This window comes from Bombus pyrosoma, linkage group LG3, assembly GCF_014825855.1.
Source record: "Bombus pyrosoma isolate SC7728 linkage group LG3, ASM1482585v1, whole genome shotgun sequence".
In the NCBI taxonomy this organism is placed as follows: Eukaryota; Metazoa; Arthropoda; class Insecta; order Hymenoptera; family Apidae; genus Bombus; species Bombus pyrosoma.
The window spans coordinates 10,744,871-10,763,712 of NC_057772.1; the positions used below are offsets into that span (position 1 = coordinate 10,744,871).

Genomic DNA, 18,842 nt, shown 5'->3' on the forward strand with positions numbered 1-18,842 from the left:
TAAATTCTTTCATTTATTTTAAGTATCGATACGTAGTTTTTACGTAAAAAGAGGTGTAAAAGTGTAAACATTTTTTTTTTTGGAATATAACTTTACTAGCGTTATTTGTATTCTAAGGTTTGCAATGAAAATGCTGCTTGACATCTCTGCATTATAGTAACTTTCTGCAAGCCAGCTAGTACCTATTTATCGCATTTCACTTTGCGTTACCGGTAAGGAAAGACGTACGTTTCGTGAGAGTAGTGGACAATTACTTGCCCAATGATAATTAAATTAGATTAAGTGGTCATCTCGGTGTCTAATATCCGTGAATTTTCAAATGTTTCAGGCAAATCACTAATAAACTGGCTTCGTAATACACGTTTATTACTTGGCCGGATTTCTTTATTACGGTAGAGTAAGTATTATGTATTTCGTGATATGTCGTGACTGCCCATACGAAACTCTCTGTCTCTCTCTCTCATTTTCTCTCTATGTATTTTCATCTCTTTCCTCATCCTGTCTTCCTCTATCTGAATATAACGACAGCCTTAGATTACCTATTTCTTATTTCGATGTAGAAATACGCAAACATTATTTTTGATCTATGCAACATGCATGCATTTATTTCGAAAAGGTTAGCGATCTTGTGACGTGTCAAGTGAATACTTCATTCCATATGGTGGTCACTAGCTCAACTACTCCGTGGTCATTGACATGCTGGCATTTAACTTAAATCCGTTTTTCCATTTCCCGTTTAATATATTAATCGTCACGAATTTCTATCGCTGTCTGCCAATTCTTACTACATTTGTCAGCCGTGAAATCATTAAGTCAGAATCTATGTTAAGAGACGATATTAAACGGGAATTTTACAAAGAAATTTTTCGACATCCAAATTCCTGTAATAATATATATGTTATATTTTTTTCATATTCCTTCTGTCATTTTCTTTTTCATTTATATTTACACTTTATATATTTATTTAATATTATCAAATGATCAGTTTAAGTGATGAAATTATACATACATATATGGAGAGCTGAGGATCATAATGGTGTAAGTCATGAAAAATTCTGCGTTTAGTAATTATGCTATATTACTATTATATCTTTAAGAATTGAAATATACTACTGAATCCAAATTTTTAAAAATCTTAACTTACACAACTATGATTCCCAATCCATTGTATGTGACTTCATGTAATATAAATGTAAGTGTTAATAAATATTATAAATAAATTTGATAATTAATTAGATTAAGTAATTTTCTGTCTTTTGTTTTGAATTGAGTGCAATTTAATTTATGTATTTCTGATTTAAAAATTAAAGTATTATTCAATAAATTGCTTGTTATTTTATGTGTAATCTAAGAAATATATTAATAATTATTGATTACAGTGCTACTGTAAGGACTTGGCACGAAACAGGACAACCCCAACATGCAGCAGCAGTCAGTAATGGAAGAGGGAACGGCCTATGAGCCACCTACCTATGATGAGACATTCCCAGTTCTTCCTGAGTCAGCCAGTTCAAGTTCAGGAAAATTAAATATTTTCTCTATAAATAATAATTTACAACTTGGACGTATAACTATTACACAGGTACAAATTATTTAGTTGTAACACATGTATATTTCCTTTATAGTTGTATATTTCATTGTTTTACTATTTTATTGTTTAGATGTTTCGTGTACCTGGAGAGGAACGCAAATTTGATCACAGTGACAAATTTGGAGAACGTGAATCCATACGTACATGTAAAACAATAATGAAAGAGACAAATACAATCATTGAAATAGCTACATCAAAAGATCAGTCTCTAACATTCCTAATAACTGGTAAACAAAATCAAGTGTTGGAAGCCAAGCGTCGAATTTTAACAACATTTCAGACGCAGGTTACATATTATAAATAAATTTAATATTAGAATTAGAATAGCAATTTGTAAAAACTTGAAATTTTTACTTGATTACTGCAGGCAAGCAAACAAATTAGCATTCCTAAGGATCATCATCGTTGGATTCTTGGAAAACAGGGGCAGCGTCTAAAAGATCTAGAAAAAACAACTGCAACAAAGATAAATGTTCCATCTGTGCAAGATCAGTCAGATACAATAACTATTACAGGAACTAAAGAAGGAATAGAAAAGGCTGAGCATGAAATTAGAGTGATTTCAGATGAACAGGTAAGAGTACTATATTTTAATTACATTATATTTAAATTGTAGTGAAAAAATAATATGGTTATATTATTTTGTATAACACTGGTTTTTTCATTAGTCAAGAAAAGCATTTGAAAGAATATCTGTGCCAAAAATATATCATCCATTTATACATGGTGCACATAATGAGAATCTCATTGCCATGATGGCAGACACTGGTGCTCGAATTAATATTCCCCCTGCTTCTGTTCAAGAAGATGAAATCACCATTGCTGGTGAAAAAGAAGGTGTTTTAGCAGCAAAACAAAAAATTGAAGCCATTTATAGAGATATGGTATGAATGATTAGATAAAAATTATTATTAAGCAGAAATTGGTCCATATGTATTTCAGAATTTCTGATTTAGGAAAAGAGATGTGCAATAGTATCAGTTGAAGTTCCAAAATCTCAGCACAAATACGTCATTGGTCCACGTGGTAGTACAATAGCAGAGATACTACAAGTAACTGGTGTGAGTGTAGAAATGCCTGCACCAGATTCTCCTACAGGAACTATTACTCTTCGTGGACCTCAGGAAAAGCTTGGTCAAGGTAATTTGGAGCTTATGATCCTTTAAATAATTATAATATTGTTTTATTTTAATCCATTTCTTAACCAAATATTATAGCACTAAATAAAGTATATGAAAAAGCGAATAGTGTTCGTACAGCTGTGGTGAAAGCACCCGTTTGGATTCATAAATATATCATAGGAAGGAAAGGAGTTAATATTAAACGTATTACGCAAGAAATGCCAAAAGTGAATGTAGAGTTCACTGGAAAAGAAGATAAAATCAAAATCGAAGGTCCTCCTGAAGAAGTAGAAAAAGCACAAAATGAACTTCAAGTGATGGCTAGTGATCTTATATCTAAGCTCACTTTTACAGAATTAAATGTTGATCCTAGATTTTATAAACATATTATTGGAAAGAATGGATGTAATGGTAAGTTCTTTGAAATTTATGTTATGTGACATATTTTGTATTAAAATTTTAGTTATTTTTGTCTATTTTTTAAATACATTTTTTATAGTAAATCGAGTAAAAGAAGGAACAGGTGTTGTAATTAATATCTCTGAGAATGATGGTAGTAACGTAATTCGTATTGAAGGAAATCTTGCTGGTGTGCTCAAAGCTCAAACGGTTTGTAATACTTCTTTTATGTTCTATAAATAACACATAATTTAAATTTTTTGTGTTGTAATATTTCCGTTTTGTTACAGGAGTTAGTAGAAATGGTGAAAAAACTGGAGAATGAAAAAGAGAAAGATGTAATAATAGATCATCGTTATTATCCTAGTATTATTGGAAATAAGGGAGATAATATTAAAGAAATTAGAGATAAGTTCAATCAAGTACAGATCACTATTCCTGGTCCAGGTATGTAGCGTGATATATGTATGCAATAACTAGAACTCGGATTTATGCCAGGTACAAACATTTGAAAGACCTCGGCTCTTGTTGGCATTTAGCCAATAAGAGCTCAGTATGCATATTTAGAGTGTAGGTCATATTTATCATTTTCTATTGTAGCATATTTTCGTTGTTTTAAATATGAGGCCACTAACTTAAAAATTATTAAAAAGTTATATTAAAAGGAATCCTATCTTTAAGATCTGTATATTTTATATAAAAGTTATAATTTTAGGGATAGTAATATTATTGTAGTATCGTAAACTATTATAATTAGTTTATTAATAATAAATGGATTAAACAGATGTTAATTAAACAGAAAACAATGGTTATTAGCGTGAACTAATCGTAACAACGTATTATAATTAATCCATTTGCATCTAAGCGCGGATTATTACGCGCGCTGCGACTGTTTCTTATTTCAGTCGCTAAGTATCCATCAGATGTGAGAGTTCACGTTTGACCCGTTTGTCAGCATCTCGCCTTATCAGTTTATTGTATTGACCATTTTAAAGAATTCCACGAGAAATAATATGATTTAATTTCTTATTTCTTATTTTTTTTAAATAAACAATTTTTTCTTTTTTCCCCTGTTATAAAGAATGTAAGACGCGATATTTGCGAAGTAACATTGTCTACCAATCGTTTTGAACAGTAAATTTTCGATAAACTCCATGAAGAATTCAGATGTCATTTACTGCACCTACGACCGACCGAGCGCGGTGATAGGGATCAGTCCTCTTAAGTAGAGCCATGATGTAAATGGGTTAAGACAATTAGATAATTAATTAACAATTCTTGTCAACACAAATTCAACTCTCTCTCTCAACAACGTTAACAACACTATCTCGACAACGCAATCCGCACTCTCTGGCTTCTCAACTCATACTCCTGTTAATTAGCCTGTTAGTTAGCCTCATATCTCTTGTCTTAGCCCTACCACGCACATGCTCAGCAACCGCTTGTTTATAATTCGCACGACACCCCCCAGGCCCCTCGTCTACGATACTACATTCGGCCATACCTGACAATCACATCTGCTCTCAGATGTACTCATCATCGCTAATTTCACTCGCATCACTAACTTCAAGAACGTCCTACCATTTCATGTGATCAGCCGCCGTGGAGGTCGTTTGCGGTCCTTCGTGTTTGCCTTCTTGTTGTACCATGTAACGGTTATTCCGCAAAACTTTCACCATGCGGTACGGCCCAAGGAACTTCGAATTCATCTTTAGCCCAGGACCGCCCTGCGTCTTCTCGATCGCCACCAGATCCCCCGTATTGTATGTTGTCACCTTCTTACGTCTCTTGTTAAACGCCTTTCGCCAACAAGAGATCAGATTGACAGCTCGTTTTCGTACTACCTCCAATTTTCTCGTAGCTGCTTCATTCTCGCTTTTCATTCGCTCTTTAGAACTCGCGTTAGGCCTTGATTGTTCGACTATTCAGACAGTGTCTGAAACTACATGTATTGTTATAACGTACGACTCATCGTCTATTAGAACATTAGTCGAAAATTCTCCAAGTGTACAATTTCTTCCGGGACCGATACCGCGGAATTCGACAATTTTCTGACCTAATCTGGGCACTCCAATTTTCACATACTGATCCGCTCGCATTAAAGTTAATTCGCTACCGGTGTCTATCAGCGCGCTCAATTCGAAATTTCTGATCTTAACATCTTTACCACGCTTCATCTGCAATAACGCCACGCACTAGAAACAACTTTATGGGACTCGCTCAGGCTGTCGCACTTCGATGCGATGTGTCCGTACCCTCTGCACTTAAAGCACTTAGGTCCTCTCGACTTATTCGGACATTCTGCAAACACGCGTTCTTCGTCACTGCAATTGTAACATCTTGTCTTCTTCACTACATCTCCAGATTGACTGGGCTTCTCATTGTCGATTTTGGCCGACTTCGCTCTGCGACACTTCTGTTCCTCGTACATGATTAACCTTTTCCTTAACTCTGTGATGGACGTAGCACTGTACAGTGTAGACTTGTTGCTTTCTTCGTCTACTATTCCGTCTATAATGTAATCCACATTTGCCTCCTCTTCCATATCGGCATGGCTGGCTATTTCAAGCATGCGGTACATATAAGCCAAGCATGCTTCGTCACTTCTCTTTTTGGTTTCTCTAAGTCTCTGATGCACTTGTCGACTACTTATCTTTTTAGAAAATTCTTTAATCAGTCCTCTCTTCAGCTCATGCCAAGTCCTGGCATGGCACTCAAAGCTAGCAAATATTTTCGCTGATCCTTTCAGCAGTCTTCTCGCGTAAATCGCCTTCTGTACTTCCGACCATATGCACGTGCTTGGGATTTCCTCGAACGATTCGAATCATCGCTCGACATTTTCGCTGCTTCTATCACTACTAAACGACTTTAACGCGTCTTCAACGTCTTTGAAGCTCAATGTCGAACCAACACATGTCTTTTGATAGTAATCATCACAGTCCTGGTGCATCTCTTGCGTGCTTCTCTTGCATTCTCTCACATCTTTTTTATCATCTTCGTTCTCATCTTCGTCGTCACCTTCTTCCTCCGACGATGTATCGTTATTTTCCATGGCCGCCTGCAGCCGTGCGCGTAGTTCGGTTTTTCTTCCCGTCGTCTTCAACCCCAAACTAACGAGGCGCGCTCTCAACTTTTTCGCCTTCAATTTCTCGAGATTTTGCTTTTCATCTCGATCGCGCTCAGTTCTCTGTGCGCTTTCTATGTCTCGCTGGTCCATTGACCCTTCACCGCTTGTTGATGCTATCATAGATAATGATTCAACTTGATTTCGACACAATTTCACAATTACTACACGAATAGTTCTGTTAAACGTTTCGTTTTCTGTCTTGTTCAATCCTGGCACGAACCCCCCATATGTAGTATCGTAAACTATTATAATTAATTTATTAATAATAAATGGATAAAACAGATGTTAATTAAATAGAAAACAATAGTTATTTAACATGAACTAATCGTAACAACGTATTATAATTAAGACAACTAGATAATTAATTAACAACTCTCGTCAATACAGATTCAACTCTCTTTCAACAACGCTAACAATATTATCTCGACAACGCAATCCGCACTCTCTGGCTTCTCAACTCATACTCCTGTTAATTCGTTTATCGTCCCTCAGCAACCCCTTGTCTTTTGTTTTAGCCTCATATCTCTTGTCTTAGCCCCACCACGCAACCGCTTGTTTATAATTCGCACGACACCCCCTAGGCCCTTCGTCCATGATACTACATTATAATTATAAAAAAGAAAATGTAGAAAGACCTAAAAGAAATAATTAAACAAATTGTTTATTTACAGGTGAAAAAGGAGATATAGTAAAAATTAGAGGGCCTAAAGAGGATGTAGATAAGTGCCATAAATATTTAATGAAATTAGTAAAAGAACTCAATGAAAATAATTATGTCTTAGAGGTACCTATTTTCAAGCAGTTTCATAAGTTTGTTATTGGAAAAGGTGGAGTCAATATTCGTAAAGTTGGTATTCAAATATCTTATCTTAATTATGCATGCGTAATTATTATCTTAAAACATAAATTATAAATAAAATAATTGTCCGTATTTATAATTTAGATCAGAGAAGAAACACAAACTAAAATCGATTTACCTGCCGAAGGTGAGAAAAGCGATGTTATAACCATCACTGGCAAGAAAGAGAATGTAGAAAAAGCTAAAGAAATGATTCAAAAAATACAAAATGAATTGGTAATGCTTATATTGTTATGTTATAACAAATATTAAGTTGTTAATTGTGTGATTGCATTGAGTAAATGTTTTACATTAGGCCAATATTATTATGGATGAAATAGTAATCCCACCAAAGTTTTACAATTCTCTTATTGGTACTGGTGGAAAATTAATTCACTCTATTATGGAAGATTGTGGTGGCGTTGCAATTAAATTTCCTACAGCAGAGAGTCGAAGTGATAAGGTAAAGAGTTTAATTTAAACTATCAACACTAAACATTAATCTAGCAATGTTCTTTATAGGTAACTATTAGGGGGCCTAAAGAAGATGTTGAGAAGGCAAAACAACAGTTGCTTGAGCTTACAAATGAAAAACAATTGTCCAGCTATTCAGCTGAAGTACGTGCCAAAGTACAACATCATAAATTCCTTATTGGAAAGAATGGTGCCAATATTAAAAAGGTTTGTGAGCTAACTTATTGCATATCTTATATTGCATAATTATATATTAATTATAATTTATCAGGCTTTATTTATTATAGATAAGAGAATCCACAGGAGCACGTATAATATTTCCAACGGAAGCAGATCAGGATAAGGAAGTAATTACAATTATGGGAAAGAAAGAGGCTGTTGAAAAAGCTAAAGCTGAACTAGAAGCTACAATTAGCGAAATCGTAAGCCTTTAATATCTTTAATTATGTTAAAATTCGCTTTAACATAAAATTATTCTTCATTATCTGGATCAAATTATTGTTTATGTTTTATCTGTTTTATAGGATAATATTACTGAAGGTGAAATTCGCATTGATCCGAAGCATCATAGACATTTTGTTGCTCGGAGAGGAGGCGTATTACATCGTATTGCAGATGAATGTGGAGGAGTACAAATTTCATTCCCGAGAGCTGGCGTCGATAGTGATCGAGTAATTTTAAAAGGATCACATGAATGTATAGAAGCAGCGAAGCAACGAATGCGTGAAATTGTACAAGAATTAGTAAGTTTTATGTCTTCTTGTTTCTTTTAATTTCGTAATTATTTTATACATAAATTATGTGTGTTGTTTCCTAGGAATCAATGGTAACAGAAGAATGCATAATACCTCAAAAACATCATCGTACAGTTATGGGAGCAAAGGGACGTAAAGTGCAGATGATTACGTCTGAGTATGATGTACAAATTAAATTCCCTGATCGGGATACATATGGTTGGTATAAAAAATTTCCTTTAGAAGGGTTACAGGAATGTTACCAGTTTAGAGTTACAAGCTTTTGATTGGAATATTCATATTTTAGATGAACAGCGTGTAGCAGAGCAAATGAACGGTGAGAATGGTGAAGTTCCCGAAACTGTTCCAGCGTGTGATGTTATTCGCATTACTGGGCAACCAGAGAATGTAGCTGCTGCTAAACAAGCGTTGCTTGATCTAGTACCAATTACGATAGAAGTTAGTACTTTTATCGATGAATTTACATATCAAATAGCTTGACAAATGACGAAAAGTTTCATAAATTATATTATTATTTTTAGGTCGAGGTGCCGTTTGATCTTCATCGCTCTATAATAGGTCAAAAGGGTCGTGATGTACGGGAACTAATGAATACATATGATGTTCATATCATGTTATCTCCAGCGGAGGAAAAACTTGATTATATTAAGGTATATGCGACATAATGTTTAATATCAAAGTGTAACATCAATGTACAGTTTAATATTAGACTAATATTATATTCTACTTAGATTTCTGGAACACCACCGTGTGTTGAAAATGCAAAACAAGCTATACTCGATAAGTGTAAAGCTTTGGAAGCTGAACGTCAAGATAGAGCTTTGAAGTCGTTCGAATTAAAGGTACGATTGCTTATATTTATAAATAAACATTTTAAAATAAAACAACGCATTTTATTTTAGATTGAAGTCGATCCAGAATATCATCCAAAGATAATTGGACGAAAAGGGGCCGTGATTAATAAAATACGTAGTGATCATGATGTTCAAATTAATTTTCCACGTAAAGGTGATCCAGAAGAACATATCATTACAATCACTGGTTATGAAAAAAATGCTTGCACCGCAAGAGACGATATCATGAAAATTGTTAACGAATTAGTAAGTATATTATTTGTCTGAAATATCATTTTCTTTTTAAATCAATATTTTTTATTAAAATATCACTTTTTGTATGATTATTAATGAAAACTACTTTTTTTTGTATAATTTAGAATGACTTGACGAAAGAAGAAGTGCATATAAATGCTGCTGTGCATTCGCGTTTAATCGGTTCGAAAGGAAGAAATATTCGTAAAATAATGGATGAGTTTAAAGTTGATATTAAATTTCCAAGGAAAACCGATCCTGATCCCAATATTGTAACAATTGTGGGTACGGAAGAAAATGTAGCTGATGCAAAAGATCGTTTATTGAATTTAGAAGAAGAATATGTAAGTTCACTACGAAACATATATACAAATTTTTATAAATTATGATAAACAAGATTCTCTTTATATAATATTCATTAAATTTCAGATTCAAGATGTTATAGAAAATGAGTACCGCGAAAATTTACGTTCACCTCAACGCGATGAAAGGAATTCTGGAAATTCCGGGTTTGTAGTGAAAGGAGGACCTTGGGAACAGCAACAACAAAGTGCTCCGAACACCGCTAGCGTTGAAGAATTTCCGCAATTTGCCGGATATTCTCACGTACCTGTAACTAATCCTGATGGTCCTTGGGGTGTGAAACGTTAATACTTAAATAGTGTAAAAATCAATGAAACATATAAGATAACATTATATGGTAACTTTCCTCTGACAAACCATACAGAAGGGTACATACATTAGTGCTAGGTGGTTCCCTGTTCCATTACTGATGTTGCTGCATACGACCTGGCCACTCTATTGGACTCTGATACTGGTTTACTACATAACGTTTGACGATGGTGTTTATATTTACAGTTCATATACTAATTACCTATGTATCTGTAACTGTAACGCATGATTTTAGGTTGATTGCCATGTTAGAAATATTCACACATACAGTCAGACGCAAATTGCGCGTAATTTCATTTGTCAAAGAAATATCCGATTTCTTCATAACTTTTATTGCTGCTGATATGCCTTTCAGGTACAGATATGTTGTACTTAAGACTGTGGCTTCGTAGGAACTAATTTTTTATGTATATTATATATATCTCAGATTGTCTCTATCCGTATGGATTGCGTGGTTAAATGCGTTTGCGTTTAACCAAGCATGTTTTGTTAATTTATTTATATTTTTTGTACATATAAATTGCATTTTTTTGTTATGTTGGACTTAAGTGGAACTGTTTTTGAACCACATTATAATGATATTAGAGTCTACACAAATTTTTTGCGAAATGTGAAACTTTAAGGTCTTTCTAAGGAAAACGTTCCTAGATATAATTTCCTGCTTTTTTATAGCTAGTATAATTAATAAGATCGCTTTATATTCGTCAAATTTCACTGCGCTATAAAGCGAATGAATCTGCCAACAAAAGATAAATATGGTCATGTATATTATCAAATGCTGGATTTAATGTGCATTGGGGAACATAATCTTTAGAAGGCCTTGCTATTTTTGTACTGCTCTCTTGTGCAGTCATCAAAGACGAGACACGAGATCATTGGCGTCATTAAAAGAAAAGAATCATGAATATTTATAATGCAAGCGATACGTCATATTCTTTGAATAGCTAATTTTATTTATTCTTTCTATTTTACTGTTTGCTGTATGATGTGCAAATTTTTGCATTCTACTATTTATGAGGCCAACTAGCTAAGAAAAAGATATTCGGTTCAAGTGCCTTGTCTATTTTCTTCAAGACAGCTCATTTCAATTGTTGGAGGAATGTGAATATTAGATTATACATAATTATATATAAATATACATATATATATATATATACACACACACATATATATATGTATACACTATATAAATATTGATAATAATTACATTATTATTATTATTATTATTATTATTATTATTATTATTATTATTATTATTATATATATAATCGATATGATAGCTATTGTACTACAGGTACAATAATATACTACTATCACAAATAAAATAATAGATACTATCGTGTATACAGAAATTCATCTATATTTTTTAGATTTACAGTAATTTTTATAAAACTACTTGGTACGACGACTTATATGTCATCTCCAATGCATAGTTTATACAAAAATGCCAGAATTAGCAATTTTAATATGCTTAGTTTTGGCTAAAAATTTGATAGATGCTGTGCATGAATGTACCTTTTCTAATGAATTATAAATACAAAGTAATTGTAATTATGAAATAATATTCTCTGTACACATTATGTCATGATACATGAATTCTACTGTAACAATATATATACATAATTAATCTATTGTTAAAATAGTGTTTTTTTTCCTTTTATTCTCTACAGTGATAAATTTAAATTTTATAAATTTTAATACAATACATTTGTAATTACCTACTATAATATATTTGAGAGTTGTGCTTTTTTTAATTGTTGTACAAATCCTTCATTAGGTTTAATACAATTTCTTACACTTTTTACTTTATTAAATGCATCATCGTAAGATACTTTTTCATAAGCCATTATATAAGATATAACAATTGCTGGTGAGCGAGATACACCAGCATTACAATGTACAAGAATATTTTCATCGCGATGTTCGTGTATGATTTTAATGCATTTCTTAATTGCTACGAGTAAATCAGACTCAGGTAAATCTAACAAGTCACAATAATAATATTTGATGTCATCAAATTTTACTGATGCATCAATACCAATGCTTAAAACATGACGAATATTACGTTTTTGCAAGATTTCTTTGCTTACAACAGGATCTTGGGAACTTAAGAATAGTCCTTGTATTACATGTGCAATCTGTAAGTCTGGTCTATCATCTATGACAAATGGTGTAGCAGTAGAGGACAATTCTGTGTTTATTCCATCAATCTCTACATATTTTTGACCAAGCGTGTTGGTTACAATAGTCTTGCATTTTTTTAATTGTAATTTTTTACTTCTTACTAGACTGTTTAGATCCATTGTCAATATACTTTACTAGTATTTAAAAAAAAATAATTGAATTGATTAAGAAATATTATTTGGTGATATTTGTATACATTCCTAGATGTATATTATATTTCGGTTTCATCTAATGGTATGACTATTCCATTATCGGATATTTTATATTCTATAACATGTTCATCTAAGTACTTTTGGTCATATCCTACATTGAAAAGAAATAAACCATTTGATGGGGCTGCCCGTAAAATAGGTAGAAAATTGTGATGGCCAGGAACTTGTAACATTACAGTTATATCTTTTTCTGTTATTTGACCTGTACCTAAAGCAATTAAAGTACCTACAATTCGTCTAACCTACAAAAAATAATTTATTAGAAAAGCACACATATTGCAAATAAAAGTATTAATATTATTAACACATCTATTGTAATGAACATTACATACATTCTCTCTTATATAAAATAATATTTGTTAATTATACCTGTTTATATAAAAAAGATTGTGATGAACATTTAAATTCCCAAAATTCAAAATTTTCAGAGAGAGGATCAGATGGCATAAGTGGAGAACCTTTCTCAAAAGTTAAACTGTTCAAATTCCTTACGTAATTAATTGGTCTGTCTGATATAGCTTTTGCAGAAAATGTTCTGAAATCTTTTGTTCCCATAAAAAGTCGTATTGCACGTTTTATTCTTTCAGGATCAAAAGTATCTGACCTGTAACAAATACTTCATAAGATTGATAACAAATTTTTAATTTATAAAACACTAAACATTGTCCATAGACATAAGTTATACCTAAGGTGCAGACAATGATCCATTTCTATTATAGGAACTCTGTGATCATTTTTATTCTTAGCTCTTAGAACTCTATAAAGATAAGTTCTAGAATTTGCACATTTTCTTACATGAAATGTATTCTTTACTGGAATTGCTTCCAATACCCTTAAAACGATATATTATTAATTTTTAATGATCAAAAAATATAGGAATTATTAAATATTTGATTACCTTATATTGTGACCGCATTTAATAAGATACCGATTAACATATTTAAGTGTCTCGTCAGGATTGTAAATAAAATCATGATTATTTTCTATATCAATATGAGCTAAATTATGCATCGCATGTACACCATAATCTGTTCTATAAATTTGTTTCACCAATATTAATCACATATCTGTATATAATTAATATCTTGCAATATAATATTAAATAAAATTGACAATATGTAGAAACATTACCTACTACAACAAGTTAATCTTGGCCATACTACATATTTTGGAGTCAATGTCGAGAAAGCACTTTCTATAGCACCTTGAATGGTATCAATATCATGCATCTGAATATTTGCATTTTTAATTATATTTTTTTGCATTCCACTAAATATACAAATAAAATAAAATTAATAAAAGATATGTATTTTATATATATATATATATATATATATTTACACATAATTTGTATTATAATATCTTAAAAACTGGTATTATAGAAAATTTCATTTTTAAATTCTGCATTTTATTCTTTACTTACTGTAATCTGTATAGAAATACAGAAAATATAACTTTTAAGAAGTAACTTCAAACATGAATGTGAGTCCAATATAAATTATTAAAAATAGATATATGATTATGATTATAAATGATATGATTAATTGTACCTGTATAGTGTACCAAGGTATGAAAATTTAATAAAATATCTTGTCATTTTTTTTTAATTTAAAACGAATGCAACATGCGTTTTTAATTACTTAATATAAATTGAACAATAATTAGTAAAATTTATGATATACAACTTATTTTCGAATAGTTAACCTCAAAATATACGCAAATATACATACATTTACCGATACTCCACTATCATGTGCACGTGCTACATGCTTGTAAATACCTATTACATGTCTGCAAGATGTATACTTAGAGAATAAAAATGAAATAAATGTAATATAAAAAAATACATCAATAATTATTTATTATTAAGAAATTTTAAATTCATATATTTGTTACAGTTTAGTTTTTGTATATTTTGTATACTTGTTGGACTATACCAGGTTAATATTATATCTGAAACATTGACTAATGTACGGATGAAGCAACAAATACTTTTACTATTACTACTACTATTCGTTACAATTTGTTATTATGAAAATACATTAATACTACCATATATGTACATATATATATATATATATATATATATATATATGTATATATATATATATATTGGTAAAAGGAAAGAACATAATGAGAAGGGAAATTGATATCTTATTTTACAAAATTTATTTTTTGTTTTAGTTATTGTAATTATAGTGAAACGATAAAAAATGACTAAATATCTTTTATCCATTCCTATCGAATTACTATCAATTTTTTGTTAACTTATTTAATTTAGTTTAAATTATCTATACTTACTGCAATAAAAATGAAACAATATAAAAATGAAATATTCTATTCAATTGATCTCTAAAGATATAAAATAATGCATGAAACAAGCTCAGCTCGAGTAATAAAATAATTATAAACTTATGCATGCATCCAGTGATTAAATCAGAAAGTTTGTATAATTTATGAAATAACTCGTACCATATTTAATCGATTCGGTTATAATTAGGAAAGCAGTTTATTTAATTCGATTAGTTCAATCTAGTACGTTAGTTTAGCATAACAATGAAGGCAAAATTCGTTTGGTGGTGGAAAATTATCAAACAATATTTAACAAATTGTACTATCCACGGTGTTAAATATCTTGTGAACGATCAGCTTTCGTATATAGAAAGGTAAACGCGTTTATTTAAAAATTATTATTTATAAAAATCACAATTAACGCTATTAACATGTACCAATGCAATGTTTTAAGTTTCTCTTCTTTTTTTATGTAGATTGAAAATTTATAATATGAAATATACAATTAATACAGTGGGATAGAAATAATTTTAACTAAATAATGACGAAGGAACTTTACATTTTTACAACTAATTTACAGATTATTTTGGTTAATTTTTTGTGCACTATCTTGGTACGGTTGTGCAAATATGATTAAGGATGTAGTGAGAAATTATATTCAATATCCTGTTGCTTTAACTACCGAGACTACATATGTTGATTGGCAGACACCCTTTCCTACGGTCGCTTTTTGCATTACTTCCACTTCCGCCATTAAAAAATATTTCAAAAGGTACGTTAAAATTTTAGTTTAAGAAATATTTTACCATTTTACATTATGATTAAAATTTAATTACAGGAAATTTGTTTTACTATTAAGCAATTTAAAATATTATTATATTTGAAATCGTAATTGTTTATATTACGAATTAAAATATAAAAAATTTGTTATTTTCTAAATGATATCTGTCCTTTTTTTAAGAAACCCGGGATTGTTCACCAATTATTCCAACCCGAATTTCCTCCGTGCATCGACGGAAGATCTTTTGTCTCTTTATCAAGAGGTGAATGATTATTAATTCTCTTGCAGTTAGATATATCACACTTATCGGGCGCTAAAGTTGAAATACTGCAAATATGTATCTCTCTACTTTTATTTATCACAGATGCGTGTTCCTTGCGAAGAATTCTTAGCGGAATGCACGTGGAACAACGTAAAATTCGACTGCTGCACTGAATTTCAGGAACTGCGGAAAACTGGCGTGGGATATTGCATCGCGATGAATACGTTCCATTTGAAACCTGGCGTACATTTCTTTGTGAATCGCACCGTGAAGTACGGCGATCTTATCGTCGATATTCGACTAGATGCAAAGATGAAGAGATATCTTTTCGCTGGATTCACAGTTCGTACTTGATTTTTAAAAATATTTCTATTCAGTTAACTGGATCACGTTTTAATCAAACACTAGTATAATTATAGAATTAGAACTTAATGAAAACAAATTAATTTTAGTTGGGTCGATTTTAGTCTTTGTAGATATAAACATGATATACTTAATTTTTAATAAAAATAGCATTAAAAATAGATGTATAAATAAAAAATTGTTATACCTAATAATATCTGAGTGGCGATTTAACTCGCCCTACTTAAAAGGATGGTTAACAAGTTAATTAATTTAATGTTAATTTTATTAAAAAAAATCTTAGCTATAATTCAGTTATTAATTTAATACTTAAATAAGCAAATCACTTCCTCACGTGTTTTTGGAAGAGTAAACAATAGAGGGGACAATATTGAGTGTCCCAAAAGAAAGTATTGATCAGGGAATCACAGTTATCTTTTGATAAAATGTTCCATGTGCATTACAGTTAGCTTCATCAATTATCTGAGGACGCGTTCATGTGATATGCAATACACCATTAATGAATCATCAAGCAGCTTTAAAGAAATACAAATTGATAAAATTTGATCCTTTTTATATCCTCGAGACAATCAGTTAAAGGCTTGCATCATTTGAAATTTAATACTAATCAAACATGTTTCTTCAAAAGTAGTTTTTAATTATAAGTTCAATGCACAAAATGGTACGTATTACTTTATAAATCAAACTAGAGAGCCTATTATAAATTACTATATTGGTTTTACTATAATGCTGTTTCAAAATAAAAAGAAAAGAAATACTGGATACAAAAATTATACACTTACAGGTACATCTTTTGAATAATTTGAAGTTACCAATGCTTAACAATGTGGGGATGGACGAGATACGTATAAAAGCCGGAAAAACGACCCGCGTCGAGTTCATAATGAAAGACACGTTCAACGAGGTTGGCGTGAAGAATATTGCTGCTGAGCACAGGGGCTGTCGGTTTCGCGACGAAATACGAGCGAACAATCTATTTAACATTTACAGTAGCGACTCGTGCTATCTGGAAGTACGTCAATCTTTCTTTTTCGTCGTAACTACACTGATGTGTTTTCGAATATGCAATAATCCTTGCCCATTGTTGGCCGACGGAGCATGATTTATAGTCTTATGTCGGCACTAATAAATTAAGTGGTATTTATCGCTAGGTAATTATAGAACGAATGATAAAGCTCTGCGGGTGCGTGAATTTTTATTATCTCGTACCCCAAGGGGCAAGAGCTTGCAACGGCACCGAGACGGTCTGCATAATAGCCAATAAAACGAATATCGACTTACAATCGCTCAAAGACGAAGGATGTCTTCCGGATTGCGAAGGGACTTTGTTGCTCGTGTACGAATCCTATAAAAATATTATGCTCGCATCGAATGTTTTGGATAAGATAGTATAGTTCCCTTTATTTTATGTATGAACACGTTTGAACGCACTTGTGGAGTTGAAGAAAGGCATTAATTGAGGGATAATTAGCGTAGAATATCTTAAAAATATAAAAATATTCTAAGATCGCTTGCATCGTACAATGTAGCACTCATTCTTTTGGAAGTAATTATTTTATCTCTTCTAAGCACTATATTGGACACAAAATATCTGTTAATTTGTATTTGTTTACGAATTAATTTATAATGCTTTTAAGTATAAGTAGTATTTTGTATTGCAGAAATCGATTGGAACCTTCTGAATATGATACTCCGAGTCAAATGTATGCACGACTTCATTTTACCTTGCTATCACATCCAACGGTGCGTTATCGTCGATATGTGATTAACGATCTTTTAGATGTTATAGGTAAACGATTAACAATAGTAATTAATAGTAACAATTATTTAGTCAATTGTAATAAAATATGATAGAGGTAGAGGAAGAATATTTCTCGCGCATTTTTTTTTAAAGATCTTTTCATTATCAGCGCTATTTTTATCAACTATTAAACAAGCTGTTCTTCTGACATTGACGAAGCAATTGAGAAAACATAATCACATAAATTAATGGAACATTACAACCATATAATTATAACTATACTGCCAGAATAAAAGAAAAATTTATTTTATAAAGTAACAAATTTTCTCTTTGAGATAAAGATATATACAGATCGTAAAATAATTACTATGTTGAATTACTCATTATTATTTTCCTTGATTATCAATTGTTTGACATATGAATTCCTCTACTATGATTACCATGTAGACAAATTTTTATTTTTGATATTTGTGTGGACATAAAGCTAGAATGGAGAAGTTAGTATCCATTATATTATAATAGCCAAATAAATTTGACTTTATATTTTTAATAAGCCTTTCTGACATTTCAAATATTATTATATGTTTCTAAAATTTGTCAATGTCTGAAACATCTTGTACCATATTATCTTACAACGTTACGTTATTTGATTGTTTGTTATTTTTAGTTTCTGTTGGAAGTGCGGTTGGTCTCTTCATGGGTGCCAGTATCTTAAGCATCTTCGAGTTACCGTATTGGTTATTCATTCGTCGAGACAGAATAGCGTAAAATCCAAATCTTCATGAATTAAAGTATTAGAACGTGAACAAAGAACGATTTATGCGACCGTGTCAGTTATTGCTTTTTTTAGCGTTAAAGTTAGCTGTTGCACAGGCTTAGCATGCGTAATAGAATGAAGAAACAGAGCAAACATTACGATGTTTACACGTACTCGATAGTAGC

The 18,842-nt window shown here is 31.4% G+C and overlaps 4 protein-coding genes across 7 annotated transcripts; 2 read left to right on the forward strand and 2 right to left on the reverse strand.

Annotated features, from left to right (window-relative positions):
- Nucleotides 1-160: 160 nt before the first annotated feature.
- Nucleotides 161-11,705, forward strand: LOC122565794 (vigilin). Its single transcript, XM_043722143.1, has 23 exons — nt 161-224; nt 329-397; nt 1,380-1,582; nt 1,662-1,877; nt 1,959-2,165; nt 2,260-2,475; nt 2,548-2,731; nt 2,809-3,123; nt 3,212-3,321; nt 3,402-3,558; nt 6,910-7,085; nt 7,182-7,313; nt 7,393-7,539; nt 7,599-7,757; nt 7,838-7,972; nt 8,075-8,293; nt 8,368-8,503; nt 8,592-8,743; nt 8,827-8,955; nt 9,037-9,147; nt 9,208-9,405; nt 9,519-9,737; nt 9,823-11,705. Exons 3-23 carry the CDS (start codon nt 1,421-1,423, stop codon nt 10,042-10,044), a joined length of 3,702 nt encoding a protein of 1,233 aa, XP_043578078.1. The 5' UTR covers nt 161-224; nt 329-397; nt 1,380-1,420; the 3' UTR covers nt 10,045-11,705.
- On the reverse strand, nt 11,401-12,368 carry LOC122565802 (dual specificity protein phosphatase 19). Its single transcript, XM_043722159.1, has one exon. The coding sequence runs from the start codon at nt 12,366-12,368 to the stop codon at nt 11,787-11,789; it is 582 nt and encodes a 193-aa protein (XP_043578094.1). The 3' UTR covers nt 11,401-11,786.
- LOC122565800 (tRNA pseudouridine synthase-like 1) lies at nt 12,239-17,098 on the reverse strand. Of its 4 annotated transcripts, none has more exons than XM_043722156.1 (6): nt 16,942-17,098; nt 13,593-13,730; nt 13,360-13,494; nt 13,147-13,293; nt 12,831-13,065; nt 12,239-12,703 (listed from the first exon to the last, which is right to left on the reverse strand). In XM_043722156.1, the coding sequence occupies exons 1-6, from the start codon at nt 16,947-16,949 to the stop codon at nt 12,461-12,463; spliced, it is 906 nt and encodes a 301-aa protein (XP_043578091.1). In that variant the 5' UTR covers nt 16,950-17,098; the 3' UTR covers nt 12,239-12,460. The 4 variants fall into 4 exon arrangements, with proteins under 4 accessions (XP_043578091.1, XP_043578092.1, XP_043578090.1 ...); XM_043722157.1 differs by lacking the exon at nt 16,942-17,098 and adding an exon at nt 14,192-14,339; XM_043722155.1 differs by lacking the exon at nt 16,942-17,098 and adding an exon at nt 14,012-14,185.
- Nucleotides 14,627-18,709, forward strand: LOC122565805 (pickpocket protein 11). Its single transcript, XM_043722164.1, has 8 exons — nt 14,627-15,127; nt 15,334-15,525; nt 15,715-15,796; nt 15,899-16,138; nt 16,944-17,171; nt 17,311-17,495; nt 17,821-17,948; nt 18,568-18,709. The coding sequence occupies exons 1-8, from the start codon at nt 15,018-15,020 to the stop codon at nt 18,666-18,668; spliced, it is 1,266 nt and encodes a 421-aa protein (XP_043578099.1). The 5' UTR covers nt 14,627-15,017; the 3' UTR covers nt 18,669-18,709.
- The last annotated feature ends 133 nt before the right edge of the window (nt 18,710-18,842 follow it).